General features: G+C 45.7%; 1 protein-coding gene and 1 pseudogene across 1 annotated transcript; one reads left to right on the forward strand and one right to left on the reverse strand.

The window, feature by feature from the left end:
- The first annotated feature begins 9725 nt into the window (after nucleotides 1-9725).
- On the forward strand, nucleotides 9726-10504 carry LOC139356898 (large ribosomal subunit protein eL36-like). Its single transcript, XM_071072281.1, has 2 exons — nucleotides 9726-9962; nucleotides 10409-10504. Exons 1-2 carry the CDS (start codon nucleotides 9726-9728, stop codon nucleotides 10502-10504), a joined length of 333 nt encoding a protein of 110 aa, XP_070928382.1.
- A 4393-nt stretch (nucleotides 10505-14897) lies between these two features.
- LOC112429052 (U4 spliceosomal RNA) lies at nucleotides 14898-15020 on the reverse strand (annotated as a pseudogene).
- Nucleotides 15021-15184: the final 164 nt, after the last annotated feature.

Here is a 15184-nt window from a genome sequence, read left to right on the forward strand (position 1 = left end):
CATGTCTTTGCTCCAAGGTCATCTCCATGAGACATTCCCTGGTCACTTTATTTATTTATGTATTTATTTTGTTATTATTATAATATTTTTCTTGAGATGGAATCCCGCTCTGTCGCCCAGGCTGGAGTGCGATGGCACGATCTCGGCTCACTACAATCTCCGCCTCCCAGGTTCAAGCAATTCTCCTGCCTCAGCCTCCCAAGTAGCTGGGATTACAGGCATATGCCACCATGCCCAGCTAATTTTGTATTTTTAGTAGAGATGGGGTTCCACCATGTTGGCCAGGCTAATTTTGAACTCCTGACCTCAGGTGATCCACCCACCTTGGCATCCCAAAGTGCTGGGATTACAGGCATGAGCCACCTTGCCCAGCTGTCCTAGTCACTTTAAATCAAATTGCAGTCTGGGCACAGTAATCCCACGCCTGTAATCCTAGCACTTTGGGAGGCCAAGGCGGGTGGATTGCTTGAGGTCAGGAGTTCAAGACCAGCCTGACCAACATGGTGAAACCCCGTCTCTACTAAAAATACAAAAGTTAGCCGAGCATGGTGGCGCATGCCTGTAATCCCAGCTACTTTGGAGGCTGATCAGGAGAATTGCTTGAACCTGGGAGGCCAAGTTTGCAGTGAGCCCAGATCGTGCCCTTGCACTCCAGGCTGGGTGACAGAGCAACACTCTGTCTCAAAAAAAAAATCAAATTGCAGCCTCACCCATCCCTCACACTCCCCCACTCTTCTTAATTTTTCTCCATGCTGTTAGCACCACCTGACATGCTCTATATTTTACTTCCTTATCTTATTTATCGCCTTGTTAATGTCACTTGCACAGGGACAGGGATTTTTGTCTGTTTTGCCCATGCTTTATCTCCAGCACCTAGAACAGTACCTGGCATGTAGCAGGTACAAAAGGAAGATTGGTGAGTAAATGCATGGACTTCTGCAAACATTGGTTTTGTCATTAGCAAAATGGGAGTCATTCTACCACCACAGCGTTAGTGTGAGGGTTGAAGGAGATGCTATGGCGTAAGTGCCCAGTCCTTAGCGGGGGTACCGGTGTCACTTCTGGTTATATCCTCCATTTGATGAGGCCCCCTCATCACCTTCCTGTAGTACTTAGATCACATTTAAGAACAACTTTCATGGTATCTTACTTTCCGCCTGGGAAGCAGTATACCTGACCCCTGAGCCCAAGAATGTATCTGTGTCCTAGTCCTGCAAAACCACTAGACATTAAGCTGGGTGCGGTGGCTCATGCCTGTAATCCCAGCACTTTGGGGGACTGAGGCAGGCAGATCACTTGAGGTCAGGAGTTCGAGACCAGCCTGGCCAACATAGTGAAACCCCACCTCTACTAAAAACACAAAAATTAGCCAGGCATGATGGTGGGCACCTGAAATCCCAGCTACTCGGGAGGCTGAGGCAGGAGAATCGCTTGAACCCGGGAGGCAGAGGTTGCAGTGAGCCGCGATGGTGCCATTGCACTCCAGCTTGGGCGACATGTTGAGCAAGACCCTGTCCCAAAAAAACAAACAAATAAAACCACTAGACATTAAAGACAGTAGAATCAAAGATTCAGTCCACAGAGAATTTTGCTCTAAATATTTGTTAGGAGTCTGTGTAAATGAACTAATTCATTAATAGGAAAGCATATCTCCAAAAATATAAAGAAGATTTGAACAAGCAGGAAATGTTTCACCTGTAAAAGGAGAGAACAGGTCATTTCTTGCATCCTTAGCACATAACAGGTGGTGTATTAGGCACCTGACATGTCTTCTGTCATTTCCATCTGTGTCAACCTTATAAGGAAGGTATTCAAGAGTGAAGAAACTGGACGGGCGCGCTGGTTCACACCTGTAATCCTAGCATCTTGGGAGGCTGAAGCAGGTGGATCCCTTGAGGTCAGGAGTTCAAAACCAGCCTGGCCAATATGGTGAAACCCCATCTCTACTAAAAATACAAAAAAAATTATCCAGGCGTGGTGTCAGGCACCTGTAATCCCAGTTGCTTGGGAGGCTGAGGCAGGAGAATTGCTTGAACCTGGGAGACACGGGTTGCAGTAAGCTGAGATTGTGCCACTGCACTCCAGCTTGGGCGACACAGCAAGATTCTGTCTCAAAAAAAAAAAAGAAAAAAATAATGAAGAAACCGAGGCCTAGGTTAGGAAACTGGCCTGAAGTCTCACAGCAGTAAGCGGTACAGCAGGAGTTGATCCCAGAATCCAAGTCCCGAAGCCTGTGTTCTTCCTGTTGTTTCACCCACCTCTTTGAAAACTCATTTAATAAAAGGCCTCTCTGCCAAACTAAGGAGTTTGGATGTATTCTGTAAAATACATTCTAGATGCAATGCAATTCTAAAAATAAAATAAAACAACTGAGTGTAAGTATTTGGGATCTACTAAGGAAGGAGGAATTATTTCCGCCCGAGATAAATCAGAAAAGCTACAGAGAGGAGGTGGCACTTCCTCCCGGCCTAAATGCTTTAGGGACTTGTATTCCATTAACTCATCTTTCCAGAGTTCGTCGCTGGCTTTTGGTTCTAACACATGACCATGAACAGCACTCTGTACAGCACTCTGTACTTATATGAGTTTTCCATCTTGTCATATTTTCAGCAGGTCATTCCTGTGGGATCCTTTATTTTTATTTATAGCCTTTTGCATCATCTGACTGCAAGAGTTTCGCATGTTCTGGCAACAGCCAGTGTCTGGGGGATGGGAGTCTCCAAGCACTACAAATATTTAAGAAAGAGGGTAGCCGGGCGCGGTGGCTCAAGCCTGTAATCCCAGCACTTTGGGAGGCCGAGATGGGCAGATCACGAGGTCAGGAGATCGAGACCATCCTGGTTAACACGGTGAAACCCCGTCTCTACTAAAAAATACAAAAAACTAGCCGGGCGAAGTGGCAGGCGCCTGTAGTCCCAGCTACTCGGGAGGCTGAGGCAGGAGAATGGCTAAACCTGGGAGGCGGAGCTTGCAGTGAGCTGAGATCCGGCCACTGCACTCCAGCCTGGGTGACAGAGCGAGACTCTGTCTCAGAAAAAAAAAAAAAAAAAAAAAGAAAGAGGGTATAGAAGTTTCTCCAGAATAGAAACCTGCAAAGTCTAAAATCAGGGGCTGTATCTAGTAGTGTGCTGGAGTCCGCTTGAATCAACCCTTATGTTCAGTTACTTCAGGTAGCTTAAAATTAGACAAGGTCGAGTTATTTATACCACAGAAATCAACAAATGCTATAAATCAAGACCTTTTTCTTTTTTCCTCCTATGGAGCCAGTTGTTAAACATTTACCAGCACATAACTGGCTATACCAGGTCTCCTGAAGCCCTGTCTATTATAAGAGAGCAGAAAGAATCCTGGATTTGAAGTCAGGAAACCTGAGTTTTAGCCTAGTGCCATCATTAACTCACTGTAAACCTCAGACAAGTCATTTCACCTCTCTTGGCCTCAGTTTCTTTACCTAGGAGAATTGGCTAAATTCAAAACCCAGGATCACCAGGTGATAAGTTATTTCCCAAAAAAGAAAACAGGCTGGAGATTCTTCAAGCTGTTTTCGATATTTTAAAAAGAAAAAAAGAGGGCCGGGCGCGGTGGCTCAAGCCTGTAATCCCAGCACTTTGGGAGGCCGAGACGGGTGGATCACGAGGTCAGGAGATCGAGACCATCCTGGCTAACACGGTGAAACGGCGTCTCTACTAAAAAATACAAAAAAAAAAACAAAACTAGCCGGGCGAGGTGGCGGGCGCCTGTAGTCCCAGCTACTCCGGAGGCTGAGGCAGGAGAATGGCGTGAACCCGGGAGGTGGAGCTTGCAGTGAGCCGAGATCGCGCCACTGCACTCCAGCCTGGGGTACAGAGTGAGACTCCGTCTCAAAAAAATAAAATAAAATAAAAAATAAAAAAATAAAAAATAAAAAGAAAAAAAGAAAACCATGCATTAATCCTCTCGTAAGTCCACAAAGGTTAACTTAATTAATAGTGTTTAATGCTTAAAATCTTTCAAAATATGAAACTCATGGAGAAAAAGATAGTAAGAAGAGTCAACCATCTGTTCCCCTAAATCCAATGAATTGACCACCTGAAATGGGACAGTCATTGTTGGTCACTGATGTTTCAGTGCTGAAGAAAATACTGCCCTGCCCTTGAAGAATTTACAGATTCAGGAGGCAGATAGACAGGCAAGTGTGCATCATAATAAATGGAATCTGTGTGCTGATGGGGTAAGAACTGGGCTTGAAGAGAGCCTACAGCACTGTTAGGAGGAGGCTTCTTCGAAGAAGGGATATCGAATGGGAATTAAACCCCAGAGGTCAGGCCAGGCACGGTTACTCATGCCTGTAATCCCAGCACTTTGGGAGGCCGAGGCAGGCAGATCACTTGAGCCCAGAAGTTCAAGACCAGCCTGGCCAACATGGTGAAACCCCTTCTCTACCAAAAATACAAAAATTAGCTGGGTGTGATGGCGGGTACCTGTGGTCCCAGCTACTTGGGAAGCTGAGGCAGGAGAATCTCTTGAATCCAGGAGTCAGAGGTTGCAGTGAGCCGAGATCGCGCCACTACACTCCAGCCTGGGTGACAGAGCCAGGCTCCATCTCAAAAAAAAAAAAAAAGAAAGAAAGAAAAAAAAAAGCCCAGAGGTCAGACAGTAGGAGCGTTGGGGCAATTGCAGTCATTGAGAGCAACAAAAAATGTCTGGTACAAGTTTGATGCTGGGAAGGTACATACGGCCTTTTGTATCAGGTAAGGGAATTCAGAATTTATCTTTAGCATCCTTGGAAGCCACTGAAAGGTGTGTGAACAGGTGAGTAATCTGAGCTTTAGAAAACTCATTCAGGCTGTTGTATGGAGCATGAATGGAAAGGAAACTCCACTGGAAGCTCAGAGATTAGTTTAGAGGCTCTTGTGGCAAAATGAGAGCCTGGTGACCTGGGAAGGAGAGTGGATGGATGAGAGGGTGCACTAGGGCTTCAGAAACAAAGTGCCACACACTGGGGGGCTGAAAACAACAGAAATGTATTATCTCACAGTTCTAGAGGCTAGACAGCCAAAATCAAGGTGTCAGAGGGCCTCCGCCCCCTCAAGACTCCGGGTGGAATCTTTCCTCCCCTCTTCTTAGCCATCTCATGCCACTTTCTTCCTGGGCCATCACATGGGGCATCCTCCATCTGTGTCTTCATGTTGTCTTTTGATAAGGACACCAATTATATTGGATTAATGACCCACCCTACTCCATTATTACTGTCTTAGATTACTGGGGCTACCATAACAAAATGCCATAGACTGGGAGGCTTATAAACAGCAGAAATGTTTTCTCACAGTTCTGGGGTCTGAGAAGTTCAAGATCAAGGTGGCAGGGCTGGGCATGGTGGCTTACACCTGTAATCCCAACACTTTGGGAGACCCAGGTGGGCAGATCACTTGAGGTCAGGAGTTTGAGACCAGCCTGGCCAACATGGTGAGACTGTCTGTACTAAAAACACAAAAATTAGCCGGGTGTGGTGGTGCACACCTACAGTCCCAGCTACTTGGGTGGCTGAGGCAGGAGACTCACTTGAACCTGGGAGGTGGAGGTGGCAGTGAGCCAAGATCATGCCACTGCACTCCAGCCTAGGCGACAGAACAAGATCCTGTCTCAAAAGAAAAAAAAAAAAAAAAGAGATCAAGGTGCCAGCAGATTTAGTGTCTGGTGAAAGTCTAATTTCTCATAGAGCCTTCTCACTGTGTCTTCACATGTTGGAAGGAGTCTATTTTATGAGGACACTAATCCCATTCTTGAGGGCTCCACCCTCATGATCTAATCACCTCCCAAAAGCCCCCCACCTCCTAATACCATCACCTTGGCCATCAGACTCTCAACATATGCATGGTGAGAGGGTGACTATTCAGATTATAGCAATGACTTCATCTTAACTAATTATGTCTGCAACAATCTTATTTCCAAACACAATCACATTGTGTGATACTGGAGGTTAGGATGCAAACATAACTTCTTAGGGCCAGGCACAGTGGCTCACGCCTGTAATCCCAGTATTTTGGGAGGCTGAGGGGGGCAGATCAACTGAGGTCAGGAGTTGAAGACCAGCCTGGCCAACATGGCAAAACCCCGTCTCTACTAAAAATACAAAAATTAGCCGGGCATGGTGGCAGGCACCTGTAGTCCCAGCTACTCAGGGAGGTTGAGGCAGCAGAATCACTTGAACCCCAGAGGTGGAGGTTGCAGTGAGCCGAGATCATGCCACTGCACTGCAGCCTGGCGACAGAGCGAGACTCCATCTCAGAAAAAAAAAAAAATAAGAAGATAGAAATCAACATTCCCTGAAACCCTAAGTTCAAGTGCCCCATGGCCACCGCCCCGAGGAGGCTGAGGAAGACATTACTTTTAACCAGCACATTGTTACCCCGAACAAAATCAGGGCTCTCTATCAAAAAGAAATAAACGCAGAGGCTGCAAGGAGCCGAGATCATGCCATATTGCACTCCAACCTGGGCAACAGAGCATGTCTACACCTCAGATAAAAACAAAAACAAAAAGAAATAGAGAGAGTAGATCTGAGATAGGCAATAAGCAGTTGCTGCCACGGTCCTCCCTTTGGCTAGCAACATTCAAACACATCATCTTCCCACAAAGAAAATGCATTTGGAGGCCAGGTGCAGTGGCTCACACCTGTAATCCCAGCATTTTGGAAGGCTGAGGCTGGTGGATCACTGGAGGTCAGGAGTTCAAGACCAGCCTGGCCAACACGGAGAAACCCTGTTTCTACTAAAAATACAAAAATTAGCTGGGCATGGTGGCACATGCCTGTAATCCCAGCTACTCAGGAGGCTGAGGCAGGAGAATCACTTGAATTGGGAGGCGGAGGTTATAGTGAGTCGAGATCGCGCCACTGCACTCCAGCCTGGGAGACAGAGCAAGACTCCATCTCAAAAAACAAAAAGAAGAAGAAGAAAGAAAAAGGAAATGCATTTGGCCCTCCCCAGGGGATACAGCAATAGTTACATCCAGTTACTAAATCCAGCTCAAAGTCCAGGATCACTAGAGGATTACGGTCAGAATGTGGCTTCTCATAACTAGAGATCTGTAAGCTTAAAGACAATTTATCTCTCCCTAGCAGGATAAGTGCAATAAGAACTCCCTTTGGGAAAAAAAGAACATGGCAAATGCTCAGCTGTCTCTGGTCCATCGCACTTGTACAGTCCTGCAGGGCAGGAGTAGTGGGGACTTGCTATCCCTGCAGTAGAGTTCCTTGGTTGGTCAATCTACAGCCCCTAGTTCTGTTCTCTGGAAGGAAGAGGAGAGGACAGGAGAGGAGAGAAGAAAACCTGATCTGATAGAGAAACTACTGCTTCTGCTGCTGCTACCACCAGCAAGCACTAATGCCACTATTTCGCTTGGACCAGGATCAACTCAGCTTACAATTACAGCAGCTTTGAAAGCCATTCACCTCTGCCACCACCCTTACCAGGAAAACGATTTCCACTAACACTGAGTTCACTATGGGCCCGTGCTGTGCCAAGTGGTTCCATGTACTTTATTTCATTTAACCCTCCCTCTCTTCCTTCAGGTCTCAGCTCAAACGGCACCTCGCCTTCGAACCTCCTCCATAGTGGAGTGCCCCTTTATTCTCTATCCTAAACCCTTCACAGAACATATGTCAATGTATAATTATTTTATTCCACTTACTTCTAGTTGAATGAATGTTGAATGCCAGTAACCACTCTCCAAGGTGATTGCCATTATCTTATTTTACATCGAAGAAAATTTAAGTTCAGAGATTAAGTACTATAATTAGCTCAGAGATTAAATACTATAATTTGCTGAAGATTGCACAGCTAGTAAGTGGCACACCTGACACTGGAACCCAGACATACCTGACTCTAAATCCCATGTTCTTAATAATATCACTTCTGAAAACCTTCAACAAATGAGAGGAATAGCCAGGAATTGGGGAGAGGGGCAGAACAGACAGGAGTATAACTAGGTCATAGCAGAGTTGAAAGACCAAGGGGCTTTATACTAGCAATGATTCAGAAGTAGCCCTGAAAAGGAAAGAGGAATCCTTACCCACTTCCTGATCCCAGGTATTTGAGAAGTAGACAAGGAGTGGCATCCTTTTGAGAGAGCTACAGAGGAAATCTCAGACGATGTCTGGGTTTCCGTCAGGCACAGAGGTAGAGGTAGAGACAGAGTTTCCATGAAGAGCTCGCATTCTAGAAAGGTTTGCATAGCACGGGATGAGCCTTCAACAGATGCAAGGGGGATCTTTGGAGGGGCAAAGCAGCGGGAAGAGGCAACACAGAGTAGAATGGAGAAGAGGCTATAAAAGAAGAGGTCATAGTGTAATAGAGGGTATTATAGATTATGGGGATGCTAATGTTTTGAACATTAAATCAAGGATTAGAGGGTTGTGAGGGAGGGCAGGCCCAACTGGCCACAACGTTTGCAAAGAATCTGTCCTGGCAATGTGTTAATGGGCAGGGGGAAATTTAGAGCATTCTGGAAGAAATCAGTCCTGTCTTAAGTTGGTGATGCTTTTGAAGACACTCTCATCCAGGTAAACTGGCCAGTGATAGCTCTAATGAGTCCCCAGGACTCTATCAACAATTGAACAAAGCAGAGGGAGGGTAAAAGAGTGAGTGGGCATGAGTCAGGCCTCCAGGAATGTGTCAGCAATGGCCTGCATTGATTTATTTCTAATGTGATCATAGGTGTAAGCCTGGAAGTTCCTGGACAAGAGATACTATGTTTATTCAGCTCTGAAACTCCAGAATGTAACAGATTCCCACTGCATATACTAGCATATACTAGAAGGTGGCTCACTAAACGCTTGTTGAAGAAATGGATGAACAAATTATATATACTGTTTATTCTATTTGTGATGGCATTTAGCACAGCCATATAGCAATATAGAGTACTACAGAGCATTCAAATTCAAGATTAGACCAATAGTCCCCTCTCGCCGGGCGCAGTGGCTCAGGCCTGTAATCCCAGCACTTTGGGAGGCCGAGGTGGGCGGATTGCCTGAGCTCAGGAGTTCGAGACCAGCCTGGGCAACCCAGTGAAACCCTGTCTCTACTAAAATACAAAAAATTAGCCTGGTGTGGTGACATGCGCCTGTAATCCCAACTACTCGGGAGGGTGAGGCAGAAGAATTGCTTGAACCCAGGAGGCGGAGGTTGCAGTTAGCAGAGATCATGCCACTGCACTCCAGCCTGGGTGACAGAGTGAGACTCCGTCAAAAAAAAAAAAAATAGTCCCCTCTCCCCACAAGAAAATCCCTGAAATATAGCAAATTATTATCATAATGAAAGTAGCCCAGAGATCACAAATAAATACATTTAATGTTAGGAAGAAAATGAGGATTACTTACATGACTGGAAAAATATTCAAGGTAAACTGACATTTTCACTAAAAACCCTCTTTATTTGGAATGTTAGTTTTGGAACTGAGCCTCCAAATTCTCTAGACTACATTCCCCACGGGACTCAGTGCAACACTAGACCTTCTGTTTAACACAGCAAAGCTGATGCTATAAAACAAAGCACAGCCATCACCATTAAGTAAAAGTGTTAAGCAAAACCAGTAATATCAGTGGTTTAAAAGTTGCCAACTGAATTAATGCAGCCATTACCAATGTTTAATAAACCCCTTTAAAGACATGGTAAAATGCTTTGGAAATAATACTATTAAAAAAAAAAACTGCCTTCCGCCGCGGCTGCAGTTAGAGAGCAGCAGCCATGGCTCTGCACTACCCTATGACCATGGGCCTCAACAAGGGCCACAAGGTGACCAAGAACATGAGCAATCCCAGGCACAGCAGCCGCTGCAGGCGCCTAACCAAACACACCAAGTTTGTGCGGGACATGATCCAAGAGGTGTGTGGCTTCGCCCCTTACAAGCATCACGCCATGGAGTTACTGAAGGTCTCCAAGGCCATGGAGTTACTGAAGACCTCCAAGTTTATCAAGAAAAGGGTGGCGGCCAGACACGGTGGCTCAGCCTGTAATCCCAGCTACTCGGGAGGCTGAGGCAGGACAATTGCTTGAACCCAGGAGGCAGAGTTGCAGTAAGCCGAGATTGTGCCACTGCACTCCAGCCTGGGCAACAGAGCAAGACTTGGTCTCCAAAAAAAAAAAAGAAGGCTGGGCGCTGTGGCTCACGCCTGTAATCCCAGCACTTTGGGAGGCCGAGACGGGCGGATCACGAGGTCAGGAGATCGAGACCATCCTGGCGAACACGGTGAAACCCCGTCTCTACTAAAAATACAAAAAATTAGCCGGGCGTGGTGGTGGGTGCATGTAGTCCCAGCTACACAGGAGGCTGAGGCAGGAGAAAGGCGTGAGTGGAGACCGCGCCACTGCACTCCAGCCTGGGAGACAGAGCAAGACTCTGTCTCAAAAAAAAAAAAAAAGAAAAAAAGAAAAGGGTGGGGACGCATATCCGCGCCAAGAGGAAGCGGGAGGAGCTGCGAAACGTCCTGGCTGCCATGAGGAAAGCCACTGCCAAGAAAGACTGAGCCCTTGCCCTGCCCTCTTCCCGAAATAAAGAACAGCTTGACAGAAAAAAAAAAAAAAAAAAAAAAGCTGAATACAAAATTGTATAAAAAGTATATTCTTTTTTATTTTTTATTTTTATTTATTTATTTTTTATGTTTTTGAGATAGGATCGGGCTGTCACCCAGGTTGGCATGCAATGGTACCATTATAGTCCACTGCAGCCTTGAACGCCTGGACTCAAGCAATTCTCCTGCTTCAGCCTCCAAAGTAGCTGGGACCACAGGCACATGCCACCACACCCAGCTAACTATTTTGTCTGTGTGTGTGGAGATGGGTCTCACTTTGATGCCCAGGCTGGTCTCAAACTTCTGGCCTCAAGTGATCCTCCCATCTTAGTCTCCAAAGTGCTGGATTTACAGGCATGAGCCAGCACACCCAGCCCCCAAGAAGTACATTCTTAAATTTGACAAAACACGTGCAAAACTTCAATCCTGAACACTCTGGCAGAATATCACTAAGAGAAATTAAAGAGGACCTAAATAAGTGGAGAGAGATGCCATATTCACGAATGAGAACACTCAATACTGTTAGAATGCTTTAGTTACCGTAAAACCACAAATGCCCATCATCAATAATTCATTGTTCAAAATGGTTCTTACATTTTATAGTATTAACATCTGAAAAGTATAAGCATTTGTATTAAATTTGATGTGTTTCTGGGTAAGCTCAACAAAAAAGTAGTTTCTAAACCTGTAAAGAAGATGACCAGAGCTTACACTGTAGATTTTTTACTGAGGGAGTATCCCACCCATGAGCAAATCTCTTTGGCTCTTTTTAGCTTTAACAGTCTGAGACAAAGCCGCAGCCTCACAGGTAGAAGCAATATGTGAACTAATTTCTCAGGATGATATTCCTGAAATAGTCCCTAGGGCAAGAAATTTTCAATTTCCTCACATGTAAAATGAGATGAATTCCTATGTTGAGTGATAGGGCTATATTACAGATAAATTTAGATCTTCAGGACACTGGAAAGAAAGTCACCATTAGTAATTTTTATGTGAAAAACATTCCCAACATTAAGAGTCAGATTTAAGAGGAAGAATCAGCAAGGGAGACTGAAAAAGAATGTCTGGTAGAATGCGAGAAAAACCTGTGTGGCATCCTAGAAGCCAAGTGAAGAAAGACGGCCGGGCGTGGTGGCTCACGCGCGGTGACTCACACCTGTAATCCCAGAACTTTGGGAGGCTGAGGAAGGCAGATCACCTGAGGTTGAGTTCGAGACCAGCCTGACCAACAAGGAGAAACCCCATCTCTACTAAAAATACAAAATTAGGCGGGCGTAGTGGCTCATGTCTGTAATCCCAGCTACTCGGGAGTCTAAGGCAGGAGAATGGCTTGAACTCAGGAGGCGGAGGTTGCAGTGAGCCGAGATCGTGCCACTGCACTCCAGCCTGGACAACAAGGGTGAAACTCCATCTCAAAAAAAAAAAGAAAGAAAGAAAAAGGAAGACGACTAGGTACTGTATCAATCAGGATCTAATCAAGAAAATCACTCTAGGTATTTCAAATAGAATAAATTAATAATGAAACTGGCTACAAGAATATTAAAAAGGAAGGAGTATCAAAAGAGGGGAGATGGCCGGGCGCGGTGGCTCAAGCCTGTAATCCCAGCACTTTGGGAGGCCGAGACGGGCGGATCACAAGGTCAGGAGATCGAGACCATCCTCGCTAACACGGTGAAACCCCGTCTCTACTAAAAAATGCAAAAAAACTAGCCGGGCGGGTTGGCGGGCGCCTGTAGTCCCAGCTACTCGGGAGGCTGAGGTAGGAGAACGGCGTAAACCTGGGAGGCGGAGCTTGCAGTGAGCTGAGATCCGGCCACTGCACCCCAGCCTGGGCGACAGAGCAAGACTCCGTCTCAAAAAAAAAAAAAAAAAAAAAAAAAAGAGGGGAGATGAAATTACTCAAAGATCAGTAACTTCAGGAAACCATTGCCACCTTGGGACAGAGGAACAAAAACCTTACCTAAAACTCAGAGACAGGATCTCTAAGGATTCTGTCTCTAAGGATTCTGTTGGCTGTGGGATCCCAGTTGTCTAAACAGGAACCCAAGAGTCTGTACTTCTAAGTCATTGCTCCTGTCCCTGCAGTCACCTCCCAGATCCATTACTACCATTTTCTTTACCATTTTCTTTCTCTCTCTCTTTCTCTTTTTCTTTCTTTCTTTCTTTTTTCTTTCTTTCTTTCTTTCTTTCTTTCTTTCTTTCTTTCTTTCTCTCTCTCTCTCTTTCTTTCTTTCTGTCTCTCTCTCCCTCCCTCCCTCTCTCTCTCTCTCTCTCTTTCTTTCTTTCAAGACAGAGTCTCGCTCTGTTGCCCAGGCTGGGGTGCAGTGGCATGATCTCGGCTCACTGCAACCTCCGCCTCCCAGGTTCAAGCAATCCTGCCTCAGCCCCCCTAGTAGCTGGCATTACAGGCATGTGCCACCATGCCTGGCAAATTTTTGTATTTTTAGTAGCGACGGGGTTTTACCATGTTGGCCACGCTGGTCTCGAACTCCTGACCTCAGGTGATTCACTCACCTCAGGCTCCCAAAGTGCTGGGATTACAGGTGTGAGCCACTGCATTACTACCATTTTCACTGGAGCCAGCGCCATCACCATCAGTTACCTCTGCTGGCCAAGATGCCACCAGAATCCAAAAGCAGGAGGAGAGTCAATTCCTCCTTCTGTCCTCCAGTATCACACCAATGAGTTTCATCATGAGAACATACACAGAAGCCAGTTAGCAAGGAAGCCTAGAAAATACAGTTTGTCACTCTCTGAAATGTCTACCAGAGTGCAGAAGGGCAGGTGAGAGCAACAGCACAAGCTATTGGTTATCCAGCATATTTTATCACTCTACTTACATTTAACTTTTTCTTTTTCTTTATTTTTTCAGATAGAGTCTCACTCTGTTGCCCAGGCTAGAGTGCATGGCAGTGGCACAATCACGGGTCACTGAAGGCTTGACTTCTTGGGCTCCTACCTCAGCCTCCTGAGTAGCTGAGACTACAGGTCACTCACTATGTTGCTCAGGCTAGTCTTGAACTTCCTAGCTCAAGGGATCTGCCTGCCTCAGCCTCCTAAAGTACCAGGATTACAGGCATGAGTCACCGCTCCCAGCCTATATTTAACATTCATACAACAATTAAAACTACTTCATGCTCTTCTCCTTGAGTATGCAAATTATCTCTCCCACAAAGACCCATTCTCTTCCTCAAAAACGTGAGATATAAAATCCACCTCTGGCCGGGCGCAGTGGCTCAAGCCTGTAATCCCAGCACTTTGGGAGGCCGAGACAGGTGGATCACGAGGTCAGGAGATCGAGACCATCCTGGCTAACACGGTGAAACCCCGTCTCTACTAAAAAATACAAAAAACTAGCCGGGCGATGTGGCAGGCGCCTGTAGTCCTAGCTACTCGGGAGGCTGAGGCAGGAGAATGGCATAAACCCGGGAGGTGGAGCTTGCAGTGAGCTGAGATCCGGCCACTGCACTCCAGCCTGGGCGACAGAGAGAGACTCCATCTCAAAAAAATAAATAAATAAATAAAATAAAAAATAAAATCCACCTCTGGACGGGCGCAGTGGCTCACACCTGTAATTCCAACACTTTGGAAGGCTAAGGCGGGTGGATCATCTGAGGTCAGGAGTTCGAGACCATCCTGGCCAACATGGTGAAACTCTGCCTCTATTAAAAATACAAAAAAAAAAAAAAATAGCCAAGTGTGGTGGCGGGCACCTATAATCCTGGCTACTCGGGAGACTGAAAAAGGAGAATCGCTTGAACCCGGCAGGCAGAGGTTGCAGTGACCTGAGATGGTGCCACTGCACTCCAGCCTGGGTGACAGAGTGAGACTCCATCTCAAAATAAATTAATTAATTAATTTAATTTAATTCAATTTAATCCACCTCTAAATTTATCTCTGGGTGATGCTAAATAATCTTTTAGCCCAATCACAATCCCATCTGGATATTCAATAACTCAAAGACTAAGTTGAAGTTAGTTACCAACACTTCCTCATCCTATAGTGTTGTTGTCCATAAACCTTTTGGGGCTCCCTATTTATCTTCAGATTATATACAGTCAAAATCCATCTGGGTGCAGTGGCTCATGCCTGTAATCACAGCATTTTGGGAGACCACGGTGAAAGGATTGCTTGAGCCCAGGAATTCAAGAGCAGCCTGGGCAACATAGTGAATTCTTTTGAAATTAGCTGGGCATAGTGGCACACACCTATAGTTCCAGCTTCTCAGGAGGCTGAAGCAGAAGGATCACTTGAACCCAGAACTTCAAGGCTACAGCGAACTATGACTGCACCACTGCACTCCAGTCTCAGCGACAGAGTGAGATCCCATCTTAAATAAATAAAGTCTCCCACATTTGGGGTTTAAGGACCTAGCAGGCTAGACCAAAGTCTTTTTTTTTTCTTCCCCAATTAGCAACAATCGCACCTCAGATAAACCTCATTGGCTACGATATTGCCACCGCACAAAGCTCAATCTTCCTTTCATAACTTCTCACTACTGATTAGATTGATCCGTATTTCATTTCCCAAACACACCTTGTATATTTCTCCCTATAAGCTTTCAAGCTTGTCATTACTCCCACCCAAAATTCTTTCCCCATTCTCCTTTTCTTTTCTACCTCTTCTGCTCCAAAT

This window comes from Macaca nemestrina, chromosome 1 (genome assembly GCF_043159975.1).
Source record: "Macaca nemestrina isolate mMacNem1 chromosome 1, mMacNem.hap1, whole genome shotgun sequence".
In the NCBI taxonomy this organism is placed as follows: domain Eukaryota; kingdom Metazoa; phylum Chordata; class Mammalia; order Primates; family Cercopithecidae; genus Macaca; species Macaca nemestrina.

Excerpts from the sequence above, each read along its gene's own strand:
- LOC139356898 (XM_071072281.1), top strand. The coding sequence starts at position 9,726 with ATGGCTCTGCACTACCCTATGACCATGGGCCTCAACAAGGGCCACAAG. Across the intron at positions 9,963-10,408 it reads CCAAGTTTATCAAGAAAAGG|AAAAGGGTGGGGACGCATAT; the intron begins GTGGCGGCCAGA and ends AAAGAAAAAAAG.